Source organism: Salvelinus namaycush, chromosome 9 (genome assembly GCF_016432855.1).
Source record: "Salvelinus namaycush isolate Seneca chromosome 9, SaNama_1.0, whole genome shotgun sequence".
NCBI classification, from domain to species: domain Eukaryota; kingdom Metazoa; phylum Chordata; class Actinopteri; order Salmoniformes; family Salmonidae; genus Salvelinus; species Salvelinus namaycush.
The window spans coordinates 26,648,738-26,663,355 of NC_052315.1; the positions used below are offsets into that span (position 1 = coordinate 26,648,738).

A 14,618-nucleotide genomic window follows, 5' to 3' on the forward strand; every position below is an offset into this window, starting at 1 on the left:
GGGGTGCTATCCTCAGATAATAGCATTGTTTGCTTTCGCCGTAAAGCATTTTTGAAATCTGACACGTTGGCTGGATTCACAACAAGTGTAGCTTTAATTTGGTATATTGAATGTGTGATTTCATGAACGTTTAATTTTTATAGTAATTTATTTGAATTTGGCGCTCTGCATTTTCACTGGATGTTGGCCAGGTGGGACGCTACCGTCCCACATATCCCAGAGAGTTGTTAAGAAGCATGACAGCTGTAAATTCAAACTGTACAGAGCAAACAAGATTTGGCTTTGCAAGTCAGTTTATACATCCTCTAATGCCCACGCTAGAATTGACCATGGTGTGACCTTCAACCTTCCCCTGGTATAAAGAAGTACTTACTTTGTGTGTTTAGGGAGGAAGGAGATAAGAGAAATCCAAACAAATCCTCCGCCTGAGAAAAAAAACCAGGACATTAAAAAGAACGTCAATGCATGGGCTTCATTATGGATAGATTTATACTAGACCTTCACTGATGGATTCCATTGTTCTGTCAACACCCACTGGGCACACACTGGTTGAATCAACAATGTTTCCACGTCATTTCAATGACGTGTTTGGGGAGTAATCAGTTGTAATCAGTCTGTAATCTGATTACAAAAAACGGTAACTACAATCAATTACTTTACCAGCTAAAATATTTTAATCAGATTACTTTTGAAAAACGATGATTACTTATTGGATTACTTTTGAATTCAGAAAGGATCTTCACCTTTCTGTTTTCTCAATAACATTCAAGTCAGCATTGAAAAAAGGTGAACGTTTACGTTTGTTCCACCTGAGCAAGTCTGACCAATAGTCAGAGACCATTATGATGACACACTAATTGCGTTTGATGGATCATTTTTGTCTTCTTCTAATGCCTCTTAAGGGGAAAGTAATCCAAAAGTAACGGAAAATAATCTGATTACGTTACTGAGTTTCGGTAATCCAAAAGTTACGGTCCTGATTAGAATTTTCAACAGGTAACTAGTAACTGTAACTGGCTACAATTAAAAAGTAACATACCCAAACCTAAATAGGCCCCATAGTCTAGCATGCCCATGATATCACGAGAATGAACATCAATGCAATGCATTTTTGATTCTGCTTAGGTATTTCAGCCGGATCTCTCCCAGGCACATGGGGGGTCAAATGCATCTAAATGCAAATACAAGTGATTTGGGAAAAAAATACAAAGTGTTGCTTTGTAGTTGCTTGCAGCATGTAAATGTATTTTTTTATATCAATAAATGATCAGGATAAGTATCTAAACTATTTCCTGTTTTTCAGAAACCAAAAGATAAATGTTGCTTTGAGATATTAGACAGACTGTATCTTTGACAGGTTGCTTACATTATGTAGCAGTGCTGTTTCTCTACCATCCATTTCCTCTAAAGCCCTTCCTTACAGAATGGCCTGCCAGACAGGAATCTAATTAAATCCTATCTCTCTACCTGAGTAGGTTGTAACTCCTTTGGCAACTCGCGTAAATTGGAAATACTCTGACAATAGTACGGTATAAGAGCATGCACTGCATCACCTAACTCTCCCTTAAGAAACTATTTATTAACCCAAAAGAAGGCACTTGACTTAAATTCTGTCTGAAGGTCTCTTGTACGTGTTCAGCATACTGTAACACTGACCACATAGTTCAGTTATGCAAAGTTCTGTTTCTAATTGCTATAAAACGAATCTACTTTTGACCTCTAGGACCAGTGCAGCTCAATTCATCTCCATTTGACCCAGAGCACAGTGCACTCTGGAAATTGAATATACCAGCGCTACTCAAGTTTCATCCTCCCAGGGCAGAGAGGGCATCTTTGGCCTGCATGAAGACTTTGATCCTGGCTAGCTGTTGGAGACATCCTGTTGGTCCACCTGGAAGTCATTGTGAAGATCACATTCAAATGTAAGAGGATATCAGACACCTTGTTATTGCAGTACTGACCTTTTCTATAAAGTATGCACTGACTATGAACTGGCCATCTGTAGTAAATGTGATATTGGAATCCATAAACATCAAAGCACTAGATGGCGCCACAGTACATAAAAAGACAAAAAATGAAACTTCCATTATTTTAAAGTTGTAGGCCAGAACAAAGTGAAATATCCCTGTTGTGCCATGAAAAAAGTGTTGGGTGAATGATTATTGAAGGGCTCTATTGTCCCTGTTTAAATGGAGACTTTGTATGAGATAAGAGCTTAAGCCACTTTCTATAAAATGTATTTCATAGATTATTGAAAGAAAAATAGGTCTGTAAGGCCACCTTAAAATGAAACATTGATGTATGATCCAAATAATCTATCAAAATACTGGCAGTTTTCTCTGTTGGATGAAAAAGTCTATCAATACTCATTACATTTCCCTTCACCATTGAACTCAGATGACTAGTTTCAGAGGAAGCTACTGAACTATTAGAAAAAAAGGTTCTGGATTTAACTGGAAAGGGTTATATTTTAAATTTTAATTTCACCTTTATTTAACCAGGTAAGCTAGTTGAGAACGAGTTCTCATTTACAACTGCGAGCTGGCCAAGATAAAGCAAAGCAGTGCGACAAACAACAACACAGAGTTACACAAGGAATAAACAAGCGTACAGTCTAACACAATAGAAGAAGAAAAATAAAGTCTATATACAGTGTGTGCAAACGGCGTGAGGAGGTAAGGCAATAAATAGGCCATAGTAGCGAAGTAATTACAATTTAGCAAATTAACACTGGAGTGATAGATGAGCAGATGGTGATGTGCAAGTAGAAATACTGGTGTGCAAAAGAGCGGAAAAGTAAACAAAAACAATATGGGGATGAGGTAGGTAGATTGGTTGGGCTATTTACAGATGGGCTGCAGCAATCGGTTAGCTGCTCAAATAGCTGATGTTTAAAGTTAGTGAGGGAAATATAAGTCTCCATATTGCTTGCTTCATATATGGAACCCATAAAGGTCATACACACTGTGAACACTTTACTAATATTAAGTTGCAACCCCTTTTGCCCTCAGAACAGCTTCAATTCGTCGGAGCTTGGACTCCACAAGGTGTCGAAAGCATTTCAAAAGGGACGCTGGCCCATGTTGACTCCAATGCTTCCCACAGTTGTGTAAAGTTGGCTGGATGTCCTTTGGGTGGTGGACCATTGTTGATACACACTGGAAACTGTTGAGCGTGAAAAACCCAGCAGCGTTGCAGTTCTTGACACACTCAAACCGGTGCGCTTGACACCTACTACCATACCCTGTTTTGTCGTGCCCATTCATCCGCAGAATGGCACACATACACAATCCATGTCTCAATTGTCTCAAGGCTTAAAAATCCTTCTTTAACATGTCTCCTCCCCTTCATCTACACCGTCTTGAAGTGGATTTAACAGGTGACATCAATAAGGGATCATAGCTTTCACCTGGATTTACCTGGTCAGTCTTGGAAAGAGTGTTCCTAATGTTTTGTGCAGTGAATGTATAGAACCCTTTGTAGGGTTCTTCTTTACTGAACCAAAACTAGTTCCATATAGAACCCTTGGGTTCCATACAGGGTTCTATATGGAACAAATTTTGGTTATATATAGAACCTTAAGGGGTGCCATGTATGAAGAAAGAATTGAACTATTTTGGTTAAATCCAGAAGCTTTTTTTCTAAGCATGCTGTACAAAGGTTGCTGCTCGTTTTGAACATGTCAGCCTTGAATATAAGCTATATTTTTCAGTGTCACTATTTTGCATTTATGTTTTGTACTTTGGTATTTCTTTTTCAGTGTTGTTTCAGTGTTTTTCATCACATCACAATTGTAGGCCCTACTTCTATTTGTATTTATGTTTCAGTTTTTGTTTAGTGCCTAAGGAGCTTAACTATTTGTCATGTGACTAAACACAGATCAAGATACATAAAAATGAGGATTCTTCAGAGATTCAAACAAGAATTCCAATTACATGGTCACAAATAAGAACTCATTTGTATTTCTGACCGGGATTTGGAAATTATCCTTATCAGATTTTATCAGACAGTCAGTTAAAATAACTTTATATTGTTTTGGGTAAAACAATAACCTTTGTGACACAAAACCAGTGGGCATTGATACACAATTCATGCAAAGCACATACTGTACTATGTACTCTTTCTAAGGGTTGGATGATGTTGTTATATGATATTTATGTGTTTGTCTATGATCTGTGAAGATAAGTAATTGAGGAGTCTCAGTATACACACCCACACACACGTATTCACCAGCGCTCCTGTGCTGTATCGTATTGTCTGGCATGACAGTGTGCTATTATTCTAGGCTTTGTGATGGCCTGTATTGTTTTCCAGTGGGGTCTTTTGTTGTGTTGGAGGGCTATGGTGATGCTGCAGGGGCAGGTTTGTGCTGACGATGGCCTGTAGGGATGACAGGGCCTGATATGGCCGTATGACTGGTCCAGAGAGAGTCAGCAGCAAAGCAGCTCAGAGATGGAGTAGGACCTGTGCACATACACACTCTTACACATATTCTTAATAACACCGCCTTGCTCCAACTGAAGCGCAGCCATGCAGGAATCTCCTGGCTCTATTGGTGTGGATGGAGGTTATGCCAGTAATGTGCCTGCCTTCCTCACCAAACTGTGGACCCTGGTCGAGGACCCGGACACCAACCACCTCATCTGCTGGAGTGCTGTGAGTACCTGAAGCACTGACTCTTCTGATTGGTTAAGTTGGTAAAAGAGAGTCAGAGGTCTTTCATACTGTTGAATATATGTAATGTGTTTGATATAAATTACAAGAATGAGAAGATAAGTAATGGTTAGGTGCAGTGGCAAGATAGAACTATGAGTAATAGACAAGTTCTATGTTTGACTATCAAATGAATTGGATATCATGACTGTTTATACTCGGGTTGACTGAAAAGTGGATGTGTTTAAACCTTTGGTTAACCCAAAACATGTGCCTCGCATTCATTGGCAGCATTAGATAGATCTGGAGGGTAACCGAGTAAATGTCTTCCAGTGTTGTTCCCTTTATAAACTAAGGGTATCGTCAAAAAGTATGATTAGTATCGATCATATCAGTATTGTATCACACATCTTCACAGTGTAAGAAGTGGTGAATGAGACCACATACTAAGCAACCCTTGACATCTTTATCTTTGTACCTGTTTGTGTTACTGTTATGCCCAAGACTCCACAATCTGGCTTACAGACTCCTCAAAATGTAAGTGAGTAACCATCTTTGAGAGAATCATGACTTCATCATGTTCATTAACTGATTTTTGCTTACTGGACACATATGGGGATAGAAATATTGACTTTAACAACATTTTCAAAATCATGTAGCCAACCTGTTTAACACTTAAAGAATGTGCTATTGGACTATGATGAAATGACAAAAGTCCATAAGCTTCGCATTGATTTAGTGTCTAAGAGGTATGGGTACAGTTTGCTGGTACATCGTTTTTTCCCTCAACCTTCATTTTAGCACTTAGAATTCTTAGAACTTAGAATATATATATTTTTAATGTAAGTGGCAAAGCTTCCCCTGTTCTGTTTTAATCCAGGTAGCCTGTAAAAAATTAACTAGGATATACACATTTCTCAGAACAGATGTTATATGGACTTATTGGTATAAAGCAAAAAATACACTTCCTACTTGATCAACCTTCACAGGATTTATAGAACTGAGCATTATATGTTTTTGACATTGGGCTGGTTTCCCGGACAGCCTAGTCCTGGACTAAAAAGCATGCTCAATAAAGAATCTCCATTGAAACTGCATTTTGGTCCCTTTAACTTGTCTGGGAAACTGGCCCTGAATGTTGAATTGAGGTAGTCAATGTCTAACCAGTGTTTCATAGAACTTAAACACAAACCCCTATTTTGGTTATGTCCCTCAGACTGGGACCAGCTTCCATGTGTTCGACCAGGGCAGGTTTGCCAAAGAGGTCCTGCCAAAATACTTCAAACATAACAACATGGCCAGCTTTGTTCGTCAGCTCAACATGTGTGAGTACCTCTCCTCAGCTCTAGAGAATAGAGAAATACCCTGTCAGATATTTAGCAGTATTTAGAAGTCAATTGTGTAGGAGTGACTTTTGTATTGTTTATGTGTAGGTAGGCTATGCATTAATTTATGTATTTGAGTGTTTGTGCCTTTGGATGTGTGTTTGTGCCTCTTGAGGTGTGATTGTGTGTGCATGTGTGTTTGTGTGTGTGTGTTGCTGTGTGCCGCAAACCTCTGGGCTGATGTACAGACGGCTTCAGGAAGGTGGTGAACATAGAGCAGAGTGGTCTGGTGAAGCCAGAGAGAGACGACACAGAGTTTCAGCACCTCTACTTCCTGCAAGGCCACGAACACCTGCTGGAGCACATCAAGAGGAAGGTGAGACAGAAACCTAGGAAATAAAACACACACACACACACACACACCAACAAAGTACACATAGTGAGACATCTGTGTCTGTGTGTTTAGGTCTCCATCGTGAAGAGTGAAGAGACTAAAGTACGGCAGGAGGACTTGAGTAAGCTGCTGTATGAAGTACAGGTACTGCGCAGCCAACAAGAGAACATGGAGTGTCAGATGCAAGACATGAAACAGTAAGTAGCAATATGTGCTGATACATGGCATCAATCATAATTACAACAACAATTTGCTAAATTAATACAATTACTATAATCAGTACTGTAGTTGGTGTAATGCTATAAAAAATGTGGTTTAAGGCCACTGAACTGGGACAAAATGTATTACTAACCATACTAAGCCATACTGTATGTAACAGACTCATAGTCCATCCTCAGTAGCCCATGCATTGTCCCTGGCCTCATTATATGTTCCAATGGTTAGGTCTATTGTCTACATTGGTTTAAGAGAACATTCAGCTGCTCACCTGACATTCAGCTGCTCACCTGTTGCGCCCTATAATAGCATCAGGTGTGCTGGTCAGGTGGCGCATGTGTCAGGTAGCAGAACAGGTGGTCTTGTCACGTGTCTCTATCTGATCTGGAATCAGTGGTGGTGACATCTGGCTGAACCCTCAGATAGGACACATCAGGGTGAACAGGCTGAAATCAGAGAATCGCCCAGTAATCACACATATAGATCACACACGTGGGACGTGCGGGGTGGTGAGTGAAGGGGTGATAGTAAACTGGTGAATGCCACAGTGGTCTGTCTTACTCCTCCAGGCAGAATGAGGTGCTGTGGAGAGAGGTGGTCTCACTGAGACAGAACCACACCCAGCAGCAGAAAGCCATGAATAAGGTGAGAAATTCTCAGTTAACATGACTATACAGTGTGTGTGAATTAGAGAGAGAGGAAAAATGGGGAGTCAGAGTGTGTTACTTTGGTGCTGAATCATTCTCTGTTTTTTGCTCCTTTATAGCTGATTCAGTTCCTTTTCAGCCAGATGCAGTCAAACACAACAAGCACTGTAGGAATGAAGAGAAAGCTGTGAGTACATTGTCCTCGACACACACAAAGGCTAAGATTCACAATACATGCACTCAAAAACACACACACACACACTTGTATGTACATACACTCGTTAACACACCATACTAACACATCGACAATAGTCACACAAACACACAAACACAGCAGTGGGAATGGCCAACTCAGCTGTATGTGGTCAGCTGACGCACAACACAATCCCAGCTTGGATGAATGGAGCTGAATGCTGAATCAGACCTACTGAGCCCTAAGCCCCTCACACACACACACACACAATCACTCACCCATCCCTCCCATCCTCTCACACCCACACCACCCCACTGAACCAGGGCGCATGACCCTCTACCCTCTATGGGAAATGCACCATCAGCTTGTGTGACCCGTGTGAACAAATCGGTCAAAGTCAAAGAACAAGGGACAGTGACATAAAACACTCATATTTTCCCTAATTTCATCTGTCACATTCATACCGCCAAAAGATTTAGAACTGACATCACTTTAACTGGACATTTTCAGATCTGTTTATACCGTTTCCAATAACATTCATAACACTGTGCCATAGCTGGCTTCTACAATGCAATTTATGCTGACATTGTGCCCCACTGTTAGTAATGGAACACTCTTAGAAAAAAGGGTTTCAAAAGGGTTATTCAATGATAAAGCCTTGTGTTCCTATTTTTTTTTTTTTTATTAGTCTCGGGCTGTTTGTGGTAGGTGCAGCCAATTCAGCTGTCCTGCGCGCCAGATAGGCAAACTGTTGCCATTTTATGTGCCTGAAGGTACAAACTCTGCCTTCCCGGTGGGCCTGGAGAGGAAATCAAGTACACTATGCCAAAGCTGGCCAATCAGATTGCTCAGATGACAGAGTCTGCAGTGACGTAGCAGGCATAAAAGAAAGCTTCAGCAATATTGAGATTTTGAGATTTCAAACGTTTAAAACCATGACTAGAGAGAGACTGTCAACGAATACAGCAAAGAGCTGCTGTTTTTATGAGTGAGTTCATGTTTAAGTTCTCACTCAGCACTGTCAACACTTTGTATTAAACACTTTTATAACCCATAAAATGCGCGTTCTTCCTATTTCCACTCAGCGCTACAGCAGTAATGAATAAGTAGGAAAGTGTATCGATAGGCTTGCGTTGTTATTATTATTAGCGGCTTGGGTCTTTTTTAATATCGAGGAATATTTCACTTCCTCTGTTCATATGAGTAACAACATGAATTTGTGCATGAGGCAGAAATAATGCGGTGCGAATCGAGTTTCGCCATCAGCTGGAAGACGGTGTCCCTTTTTGTTCAGTGTGCAGGAAAGGGAGAGCGGAGGGATGTTGAGAGACGGACCCTCAGTCTGCTGCTCTCTCCCTGAGACTGACCATCAGATGCAGCCACCATCAGCCCAGTAAAATAAAAATCTAATTATTTAAATGTATGCTCACTCAGCTGTGCCTCACAAGTAATACAACAATGGATCTATTACCGTAGTGATCATATAGACTACCTCAAATTTTGAAATATATATATTTTTAAAATGTCCCGAACAATGCATTAGCAGGTAAATTCAAGCAAAGCCAGTATGCGGTGATAATGTATTGGGCCTATAGCTTACTGCACAAACCTCATTGCTACAGTACTGTTTTTAATTGGTTATTGTTGCATAAGCTTACATTTTTTAAGTCATGTTAATAAAAAATCAGAGCGGTAGATCTCGGCATGCATTTTGACTCAGGAAGTGATCTTGACTCAGAAAAGGTTGATGACCACTGCCATAGGATAACCCTTTTTGGTTCCAGGTAGAACCCTGTTTGGAAAAGGTTCTACATGGAACCCAAAAGAGTTCTACCTGGAACCAAAAAGGGTTCTTTAAAGGGTTCTCCTGTGGGGACAGCCGAAGAACCCTTCTAGGTTCTAGAGAGCACCTTTTTTAGATATATTGCTGATAGAGATATTACATTATGTGCACACTGCCTTTGCAAAATAGAAACAGCAGTGGTTGATATAAGATGAACAAAAGAAAATTTATAGAAAAGTCAATGACATAATGTAATTCATAACTTTTCTCTGTTGTCAAAAAGCAAGTGGGTATTTCAGTGTTTTAAGGCCTACATGTTCGATACAAGCGTAGCTTTATTAAAAATGTAGTTTCTCAAAACTACCACTGCTGTCTCGACTCACCCTTCCAATCCATCCGAAGGGTTACAGTTAGTTCCCCTTATCTTCGGCTCTCATCCAGTAAGGCTATGCAGACACAGCTGCCTATGGCTCTCATTCTATAAATTATGAGTTAACAGTTCCAAGACATTTCATTGCAGAAGAGAAGAGAGTACTTCCATTGATTCACTATTGATTTCTCTATATTCCCCATCATGGTGATGCTTGGCCCTCCTAGTCCCCTTATGTTGGACGATGGCTCAACCACACCCCCAGCCTCCAAGTTCAGCCATAACCACCAAATGGAGCCATTCCATGAACCGTTCTATATCCAGTCGGTATGAACCCACTCTACCTTTCACCATTACACTATTTTTACAAAGTATGGTGCTAGATGTACTGTGTTTATAGTTTCCAGCATTGGGACATCATGACTATCATATAAAAAAATATATATTTTTAACTGCATAGTGACTGTCAGGCTATGAGCTTCACAAACCTTTAATTAAACTATTTTACTGTTCCTTCTCCACAGCCATCCACAGAAACAGCCTCTTGCTCCAATAGTGCAATGACAGGAGGACCAATCATATCAGACGTTACTGAAATGTCACAACCCAGCAACATGCAAATGCAAACAGAGGAGACAAGGTAAGTGTCAAAGAACAAAAGCAAAGACACATTTTATCCTGTAGTGGCTTCCAAAGCATCAAAATCCAGTATGTAGTCGAGATTGGAAGAAATCTGTTGTTGAGAAGCCTTTTTCAGCAGGACTTATATAAACCTCTACTGTTTTCAACCAAGATCTCAGCGATCACTGCCTCATTGCCTGCATCCGTAACGGGTCTGCGGTCAAACGACCACCCCTCATCACTATCAAACGCTCCCTAAAATACTTCAGTGAGCAGGCCTTCCTAATCGACCTGGCCCAGGTATCCTGGAAGGTTATTGACCTCATCCAGTCAGTAGAGGATGCCTGGTCATTCTTTAAAAGTGCCTTCCTCACCATCTTAAATAAGCATGCCCCATTCAAAAAATTTAGAACCAGGAACAGATATAGCCCTTGGTTCTCTCCAGACTTGACTGCCCTTGACCAGCACAAAAACATCCTGTGGCGTTCTGCATTGGCATCGAATAGCCCCCGTGATATGCAACTCTTCAGGGAAGTTAGGAACAAATATACACAGGCAGTTAGGAAAGCTAAGGCTAGTTTTTTCGAGCAGAAATTTGCATCTTGTAGCACAAACTCAAAAAAGTTCTGGGACAATGTAAAGTCCATGGAGAATAAGATCACCTCCTCCCAGCTGCCCACTGCTCTGAGGCTAGGAAACACTGTTACCACCGATAAATCCACTATAATTGAGAATTTCAATAAGCATTTTTCTACGGCTGGCCATGCTTTCCACCTGGCTCTCTCTTTCGTATCGTCTGAGATTCCCAAAGATTGGAAAGCTGCCGCGGTCATCCCCCTCTTCAAAGGGGGAGACACTCTAGACCCAAATTGCTACAGACCTATATCTATCCTACTCTGCCTTTCTAAGGTCTTCGAAAGCCAAGTCAACAAACAGATTACCGACCATTTCGAATTCAACCGTACCTTCTCCGCTATGCAATCTGGTTTCAGAGCTGGTCATGGGTGCACTTCAGCCACGCTCAAGGTCCAAAACGATATCATAACCGCCATCGATAAGAGACGTTACTGTGCAGCCACATTCATCGACCTGGCCAAGGCTTTCGACTCTGTCAATCACCACATTCTTATTGGCAGCCTTGGATTCTCAAATGATTGCCTCGCCTGGTTCACCAACTACTTCTCTGATAGAGTTCAGTGTGTCAAATCGGAGGGCCTGTTGTCCGGACCTCTTGCAGTCTCTATGGGGGTGCCACAGGGTTCAATTCTCGGGCCGACTCTCTTCTCTGTATACATCAATGATGTTGCTCTCGCTGCTGGTGATTCTCTGATCCACCTCTACGCAGACGACATCATTCTGTATACTTCTGGCCCTTCTTTGGACACTGTGTTAACTAACCTCCAGACAAGCTTCAATGCCATACAACTCTCCTTCCGTGGCCTCCAACTGCTCTTAAATGCAAGTAAAACTAAATGCATGCTCTTCAACCGATCACTGCCCGCACCTGCCCGCCGGTCCAGCATCACTAATCTGGACGGTTCGGACTTAGAATATGTGGACAACTACAAATACCTAGGTATCTGGCTAGACTGTAAACTCTCCTTCCAGACTCACATTAAGCATCTCCAATCCAAAATTAAATCTAGAATCTGCTTCCTATTTCGCAACAAAGCATCCTTCACTCATGCTGCCAAACATACCCTCGTAAAACTGACCATCCTACCGATCCTTGACTTCGGCGATGTCATCTATAAAATAACCTCCAACACTCTACTCAACAAATTGGATGCAGTCTATCACAGTGCCATCCGTTTTGTCACCAAAGCCCCATATATTACCCACCACTGTGACCTGTATGCTCTTGTTGGCTGGCCCTCGCTTCATATTCGTCGCCAAACCCACTGGCTACAGGTTATCTACAAGTCTCTGCTAGGTAAAGCCCCGCCTTATCTCAGCTCACTGGTCACCATAGCAGCACCCACCCGTAGCACGCACTCCAGCAGGTATATCTCACTGGTCACCCCCAAAGCCAATTCCTCCTTTGGCTGCCTTTCCTTCCAGTTCTCTGCTGCCAATGACTGGAACGAACTGCAAAAATCACTGAAGCTGGAGACCCATATCTCCCTCACTAGCTTTAAGCACCAGCTGTCAGAGCAGCTCACAGATCACTGCACCTGTGCATAGCCCATCTGTAAACAGCCCATCCAACTACCTCATCCCCATACTGTATTTATTTATTTATCTTGCTCCTTTGCACCCCAGTATCTCTACTTGCACATTCATATTCTGCACATCTACCATTCCAGTGTCTACTTGCTATATTCTAATTACTTCGCCACCATGGCCTATTTATTGCCTTACCTCACTTATCTTACCTCATTTGCACTCACTGTATATATATATATTTCTTTTTCTACTGTATTATTTACTGTATGTTTGTTTATTCCATGTGTAACTCTGTGTTGTTGTATGTGTCGAACTGCTGTGCTTTATCTTGGCCAGGTTGCAGTTGTAAATGAGAACTTGTTCTCAACTAGCCTACCTGGTTAAATAAAGTTTAAATAAATAAAATAAATAAAAACATAAGACTGCTGTGTTTCTGCCCCCACACAGGGATAAGTGTATGATGCTGATCAAAGAGGAGCCAGGGAGCCCAGGGGTGCGAGGCCGGGGGGAGGGGGTCCCACTGGGCTCCTGTGAGGTGTGTTCTGAACCCCCCGTCCTCCCTGTTGCCATGGTACAATCCGTCCTGGAGGGCCGAGGGTCTGGAGCAGACAGGAGGCTCAAGAGACCTGCTCTGGAGAGGTAGAGACACACACACGAACAAACAAACAAACATGTCCATCAGTTTTCCAAGCTCAAAAATACGTTTTACATACTTTTTTATTATTACATATGAATGTATTGTTTTCCAGTGAAGCCCTAGTAGTGTGATATGATGATGTGTGTTGTAGGCCTGAGGTACCTGATGCTGAAGAGAATGTGGACATGAGTCTGGAGGACCTGCAGCTTCTCCTGAGGACCCACCAGCAGAGTGTGGAGCCCACCACAGCTGTCATGGATGTGAGTAATACCCTCCAAAACTTGGCAGACACAGAGTTTGTTCCAGGACTGTGTCACAAAGGCATGGGACACAAAATGACTGCAGGAACAGATATACTACCTCCCATTTGAAGATCTCTAGTTTCTCTTCACTAGGTAGGAGTGAGTCAGACAGTGCTCACAGCAGCTCAGATTGATATGATGCTGTTCTGTCTTTACAGCCATTCAATTTCAACCTGCCCTTGAGTGAGTGGAACTTTACTGATATGGATTCCAACCTGAAATCAGTGAGTAGAATGTGTTTATGGTGTTTGAATTAGCTCTGCATATATTGTCTTAAAGTCTAGTTATATTAAGTGAAATCAACCCGCCAGTAAAGTCGGCGCAAGTTGTCAGTTACTTGTCAGCCATACATTTCTATGGCTTTAGTCAGACAAGGACAGGTAATGGTCGAAAAATGTGTCAACAATATGCCTTCTTACTTCTTGGGTAGATTAATCAGTGTGTGCTGTGCAGGTAGCATCTCTGCAGTTGATTGAAAGTACTGGTCAGTGTTATCTTCAGGTGTATCCCACTCTGTGTTGCTGTGTTCCAGTACATGTTTCAGAGCCAGGAGGCAGAGGCTTACCCCAACGCTGGTTGTGATGAACAGTGATGGCTTGACAGATCCGCTGGCACATGCTTGTCCTGACAAAGGCAGGTAAAGTATATATATGGCACACACTCAGCTACATCATTCATTTAATCAGATGGCTCATTCATCACAAAACCCACTAATATTGCCAATTACTTTAATGATTTAAAGTAATTGGCAAGATTAGTAAACTTAGTGATGACATGCCAGCAACAAATGCTGACACTACACATCCAAGTATAACTGATCAAATTATGAAAGACAAACATTGTAATTTTGAATTCCTTAAAGTGAGTGTGGAAGATGTCGAAAAATGATTGTTGTCTATGAACAATGACATGCCACCGAGGTCTGACAACTTGGATGGAAAATTACTGATGATAATAGCAGACGATTTTGCCACTCCTATTTGCCATATAGTCCATTTAAGCCTACTAGAAAGTGTGTGTAATTCCGTTACAAAAGAATAGTAAAGCCCCCTTTACTGGCTCAAATAGCTGACCTATCAGCCTTTCACCAACCCTTAGTAAACTTTTAGATTTTTTTTGACCAGATACAATGATATTTTACTGTAAACAAATCGATAACAGACTTTCAGCACGCTTATATGGAAGGACATTCAACAAGCACGGCACTTACACAAATGACTGATTGGCTGAGAGAAATTGATGATAAGAAGATTGTGGGAGCTATTTTGTTAGACTTTAGTGCGGCTTTTGACATTATCGATCCTAGTCTGC

The 14,618-nt window shown here is 41.5% G+C and overlaps 1 protein-coding gene across 1 annotated transcript; it reads left to right on the forward strand.

Annotated features, from left to right (window-relative positions):
- Positions 1-4,530: 4,530 nt before the first annotated feature.
- On the forward strand, positions 4,531-13,899 carry LOC120053213 (heat shock factor protein 1-like). Its single transcript, XM_039000366.1, has 13 exons — positions 4,531-4,656; positions 5,870-5,978; positions 6,227-6,354; positions 6,445-6,569; positions 7,158-7,233; positions 7,355-7,422; positions 9,809-9,908; positions 10,106-10,221; positions 12,816-13,007; positions 13,157-13,265; positions 13,466-13,531; positions 13,674-13,687; positions 13,809-13,899. Exons 1-13 carry the CDS (start codon positions 4,531-4,533, stop codon positions 13,897-13,899), a joined length of 1,320 nt encoding a protein of 439 aa, XP_038856294.1.
- The last annotated feature ends 719 nt before the right edge of the window (positions 13,900-14,618 follow it).